The 6,000-nt window shown below is 40.1% G+C and overlaps 1 protein-coding gene across 4 annotated transcripts in view; it reads left to right on the forward strand.

Annotated features, from left to right (window-relative positions):
- The window catches only part of LOC110530463 (dystrobrevin alpha), a 38,507-nt gene extending 35,158 nt beyond the window's left edge, over positions 1–3,349 (forward strand). For all 4 annotated transcript variants that reach the window (XM_090182470.1, XM_090182471.1, XM_036986089.2 and 1 more), the window contains 6 exons: positions 405–564; positions 663–752; positions 848–947; positions 1,062–1,191; positions 1,307–1,340; positions 1,517–3,349. In XM_090182470.1, coding sequence (XP_090038596.1) covers positions 405–564; positions 663–752; positions 848–947; positions 1,062–1,191; positions 1,307–1,324 — 498 coding nt within the window. In that variant the 3' untranslated portion in view covers positions 1,325–1,340; positions 1,517–3,349. The remainder of the gene's footprint in view (positions 1–404; positions 565–662; positions 753–847; positions 948–1,061; positions 1,192–1,306; positions 1,341–1,516) is intronic.
- The last annotated feature ends 2,651 nt before the right edge of the window (positions 3,350–6,000 follow it).

Raw genomic sequence — 6,000 nt, forward strand, 5'->3', positions numbered from 1 at the left:
CCAAGTAAAGCCCCCCCGGCCAAACCCTCTTCTAACCCGGACGACACTGGGCCAATTGTGTGCCGCCCTATAGGAATCACAACACTGAGATGTAGTGCCTTAGACCACTGCACCACTCGGGATGCCCCTATTTTATATTTAATGTAATATCTTATGTTCTTCTTATCAATTACTGTTCTGTACTTCGTCATGTATGTGTACCCCAGGAAGAGTAGCTGATGTAGCTAATGAGAATCCTAATAACTGAGTCATTCAGTATAGAAATAGCTCCACAAACATTAGACAGATCAATGTGGATGATCACTGGTTGTTACTGCACTGGTGTACTACTGCTACTACTGAAACAGTGACATGAAGTGACACCTAGAGTCACGCTAACCCATGCTTCCTGTTTCCTGTTTCAGACTCAGGGACCTGGCTCCCCCCGCTCGTCTCCCAGCCACACAGTCAGTCGGTCCATCCCCATGCCAACCCAGTCAGAGTCTGCCGGCACCACACCCACTCACACCCCTCAGGACTCACTCATGGGTGTGGGAGGGGACGTGCAGGAGGCCTTCGCTCAGGGTAATACACACACTCACACACCTTTACAGTTAGGAGTGCAGTAGCCTCCTCAGGTTCTGGAATGCCAGTGTGTGTACCAGCCTCGGTTCTATCTCCAGGCCCCAGGAGGAACTTGAGAAATGACCTCCTTGTTGCAGCTGACTCCATCACCAACACCATGTCTTCATTGGTTAAAGAGCTCAATTCAGGTGATACTATGGTCTCACTGTGTCTCTGACTTTTGAAAATATACCTTTCATATCCTCTGAGCATTTTAAAGCAGCGTGTGTTTTGTCTTCTCCAGAGGCTGGAAGTCAATCAGAGAGCAACATGGACTCTCAAACAGATGAACTGTTCTCCTCTCCCACTTCCGATCCTCTAGCACAGATGACCACTAAACCACGGTAACTACAGTATGAAGTATGCACAGTGTGTAGATATGCTGTATGAATCTCTATAAAAGCTCAAAATTATATACAGAAGATTGCAGTATGGTAATGTTGGATTTACCTCCATAGTCTTGGTGGCAGGAACCCTGGTGGAGTTGAGGAGGAGTGCTATGAGAACGACTTGGTTCAGGTGCTGGAGGATGAGCTGAAGATGGGGGAACTACTAAAACACAGACGGGAGCAAGAGAAACCCCATATGGTGACCTATGGTTTGAGTTATTATTATGGAAAATAAGTGCATTTCAAAACACATTCCTTATAAATTCCTTGAATTCTTCTCTCTTCATTTTGGTTGTTTTCTTGGTGTGGTACAGGTGACTTTGCAGCAATGACCTTGTCATATTCCTGGTAAGAAGACTAATTCATTTTTTGACATGTTCTTACCATTTGATGTTCACTGCACAAAAATAATAACTATTCATCTTCTGTGTCTATTTCATTCACTGCCTGGAATATATTTTTTCTCACTACGCTATATTCCAGTACAAATGGGCAGAGTATTTAACTCCCTGTCCTCTCAACAGGTAAGCAATATGAAAAGCCACAAAAGTAGAAAAACACTGGAAGATGGATGAGAAGAGCAGGCATATAGAGAAGGCTGTGGAGAGATGATGGTCCACATGCATGCAAGTCAAACTAAAAAAGAAGTGACAAGGAGGAAGGATCAAAGTTATGACACTGCTAAATCCAACATATTATGTAAAGATCTATTTTTTAAACCAACAGCATTTTTAAGTGAATACTGTGAACCGATATGGAGGGATTATTAAACAAAACAGCTGTCTATTATACCACCGGTGCCATAAAATTGAATAACTTTGTTGAGAATTATTTGATTTTTAATCATATTATTTTTGGGTATGAGTTGTTGAAGAATTGTGCAAGTATATGCTGTAGTTCATTTTTCCCTGGGGCCACATTCGGTCTTCAACGAGGTCCGGAGGGTCGCACTGAATTGTTTAAAATATTTCCTTGCTGTCAAAATTTGCAAAAAATTGTCCACTTATCCATCATTTTGGGAATTTTCTATGCTCTCTGACTGTTTAGAGTTTATTAGCGAGCTGGACTGTCAAGAAACTATGAGTATAGGTCCAATATCATTTCTACACAGTTGTGATTAGATTTTAGTCTTTTTTTTTTTCATTTTAAAGTATATTTTTACTCCAACCACCCACGGGCCAGATTGGACACCCTCCGACCTGCGGGCCGTGCCGTATGTTTGACACCCCTGCTGTAGGTGTATTGCTGGTGAGATTGCTTTTTAAACCAAATAGTAAACTTGGTATATGTGTAAACTGAGGCACAACTGTCTATAACCCAGAGGGTAGCTACAGTATGTCTGACGCTATGACCTGGTTGGCCCATCAGTCGAATGATACTGGTGTTGTATCGCTTTTGTATTTGTTGTTTGACTGTTTAGCTTTTTGATTGAGTGGCTTGTCAGATAGTTTATTTTATTTGCCTTAGCTGGTTAGCTTAGCTCACATTTGGATGGGGTACAGTCAGACCTTCAATGCAGCATGTACTGTAGCTAACATTGTTCCAGCCACTGATACATTTATATTCACTGTCAAAATCACGTTGTTTATTTCACCCACAAGTATTGCCTAGTAGTTAATAGTACTGTATTACGTAATACAACTGCAGAAGAGGAACAATGTTATTTGCCCTCTTCTGCATGTTGTGTTTGCCACATTGCAAATTTTATTTAATTCCACCTGGAGTATTAAGCCGTTAGGTGATACTAAGAGAATCAGACAGTATAAGACAAAGAAGCTGAACCTATGATACATCTAATGCTGGAAAGTGATATTGTCTACTGAAGGATTTTGTTAACTAATAGCTATACTTTGATTAAGAGTTATAGTTTATTTTATTTTATTAATAGCTGCTTGAGGTTTGAAGATGTGACGACATAAATGAAATTGGAGTAGGGAATACAGTACGTAGACAGTACATAGTAGATAGAATGGACAGTACAGTACATATAACGGACAACATTGTTTATAACACTCCAGATTCTAAGGTTTACACTTGCAAGAACAGAGGACATTGTTTGTTTACCATGTATTAGAATCAACATCTTCTGTTTTACCATAGATTTTGAAGTTTAAATGTTCTGACCAAATTATTAGCGTTCTTATACTCACTCACACACACATCTCTCACAAACATACACTCACAGTCACACACTTGGTAACCAAGCTCATTGTGTGTAAATGTTACCCAGTCACTTTACAATATGTGGTGCAAGCCAATAAATGTGTGAAATATATCTAGTATGATTTTCAAGCTAGTTCGTATAAGTGATTTTGCATGGTGGTGATGATGCATAATAAAGAATTGACACAACATGATAATGTTGTTGCCTATGAGCTCTTTCTCTTCTTTTTATCCATCGCTTATAAAAGGCATCTATGTAGCCTGGAATCCAAACTGATATCTGTTTGAAACAATGATGAAACTGAGAATATCAGTTTGGATTCCAGGATAGCACTATGAATTCCCATAGGTTTGCTTTACTGCCCCACAATTTATTATCTGTCACTAGTTCAATGCTCCCAGCTCACTGCATTTAATTCATCACACACCCTCCCAGTTAGAACAAAAGAGCAGACAACCATTGCTAGATAAGATCACTTCTTGTGTTCTCACTCCTCCTCACACAAACTGTAGGTGTATCCCTTGGCTACTGTCAATAAGATAGGGTCTCTGTCGAATTCAGAAGTAGCCTTCAAGTTGACATGATTCCCTAAGAATGTATATCAGTAGAAAAATTGCACGCAGCAGCTGGGTACTGAACGTCTGAAAGTATGTCAAATAACCCCTTGGGCCAAAGAAAAGGCCTTTGCCGAAGCATTTTAGCCAAGGTAATCTTAAATGCTAATGACATTTCATGCTTTCTTGCTCCTAACTTATTTATGAAACTTGACACCATCGTTTCATTGCTTTGCCTGCTCTGTCCTCTGTTTCTGCTCTCCTGCTCTTGCTTGACATGCCACTCCATTGTTCTGTCTTCCTCCCTCTAGGTAGGACTTGAGTGCCCCCTGCTGTTCAACAAGTATCTTCTTCTTCTTTGGTGTTATGGCGGTCCGCAAACAAATGTTATAGGTGCATCACTCCTCCTGCTTTCTTGGCTGTATATCAGCCTACTATTCTGGAGAATGAATTCATTACACTTTGTGAAAAAGTTGCCCTACCAACTAACCCTACACCCATTAAAACCTCATCCCTATTCCACTACGTTGGCTCTATCTGATCCTACATCAGACCAACAGCCTGGGAGGACGGGACACTATCATTCAAAACACCTTGTAACTCTTCTGCAGTAAAATCTCATACACCCAAGTACTTCTCCGCAGCTGCCATCACAACATCTATCCTCTGATTGGCCATGAACGCCAAAAATACCAACCTTACTGTAGCATATTTGCTTCCTATCACTCTCTATTGACATCGGCCTACTCACAGGAGATCCTCTTAGGATCTCTCACCCTGGACCAATCTTCCTCGACTACTCTCATCACTGCCTCAGCATACCACACCTTCTGCACTACTTTGATCCTGGTAACCTCAACATGTCTTTGTCTCATCGGACACCTCTGATCTCCAACACCATGCGTAAACCCTACAGTTTACACACACAACTTTTTCCACCGTTACTACAAATTCCTTTGCCTCATGTCCTCCTACACACTTCTCACATCTAGAAATCTCCCTCCTACAGACTGCTGCCAACACCATAAGCTTGACATCTAAAACACCGTAATGGGTTTGGGACAAAATTTCTCACGGGATAACTCGCACATCCTAACTTGACTTTATCTGGTAAAAAACTCTGCATCAAAATTCAGTAGTACAGGCAGTCTTCTCTCTTTCACCATACTCTCCACCGGTCTGTGTCACACCAAACTGTGGTTGTCACAGACACCGGGAATCTTCAACTTCATCATCAACTTCACCAAACCCTCCTCAACACTTAATGCCAGTCCAGTTATCACTCCTTTCAACAGAGCCACAGGAGAGAAAAACATGTCACAGTTCTTGTCCCCAGTCAATTTTGCTGTGACTCTTACATGGATGATGTTAAAAATATTTGTTGGTCTGTATGGTGGAAAGAGATGTTAAAAATATTTGTTGGTCTAATGTGATTAATAAGGATCATCCAGACGCTGCACTTGATGAGTTTATGAAATTGCTTCTTCCAATTATTGATAAACATGCACCTATTAAGAAATTGACTGCTAGAACTGTTAAGGCACCGTGGATTGATGAGGAATTGAAAAACTGTATGGTGGAAAGAGAGGGGGTAAGAAGAGTGGCTAATAAGTCTGGCTGCACATCTGACTAGCTGACTTACTGCAAATTGAGAAATTATGTGACTAAACTCAACAAAAAGAACAAGAAACTCTATTATGAAGCCAAGATCAATGATATAAAGAATGCTGGGAAAAAAACTTTGTAGTATTTCAATTAAATCATGATCAGAAAGACAAATTCAACTCCATCTTTCATCGAATCAGATGGCTTATTCATCACAAAACCATTTGATGTTGCCAATTATTTGAATGATTACTTCAAGTGGGCAAACTTAGGCAAGAAATTCCAACAATGAACAGTGAGCCTTCGTATTCATGCATCGAAAAACAATTAAGAAAGAAAAGCAGTTCAAGTTTGACTTTTGTAAAGTTAGTGTGGGAGAGGTAGAAAAAGTATCATTATCGAACAATAATGACAAACCTCCTGGCATTGAAAATGTAGATGTTTATTATTATTCGCTCCAAGATGGCATAGCAGTTCAGACGTCTTTTGTCCTCGTCTTGTCGTGTCCCGTATATATATATATTTACAACTGTCTTCGCATACCTTTTTATATATATATATATTTTTCCATAAACTCATCTTCAAAACACTCTCCTGCAACCCGCCTCACCAATTTATATTTAAAAAAGAAAGAAAGTATTATTTACCTCAAATCTGTAATCCTCCATAGAAGCTAACCAGAAGC

The sequence above is a fragment of the Oncorhynchus mykiss genome, chromosome 8 (genome assembly GCF_057628025.1).
Source record: "Oncorhynchus mykiss isolate SJ-2025 chromosome 8, ASM5762802v1, whole genome shotgun sequence".
Taxonomy (NCBI): domain Eukaryota; kingdom Metazoa; phylum Chordata; class Actinopteri; order Salmoniformes; family Salmonidae; genus Oncorhynchus; species Oncorhynchus mykiss.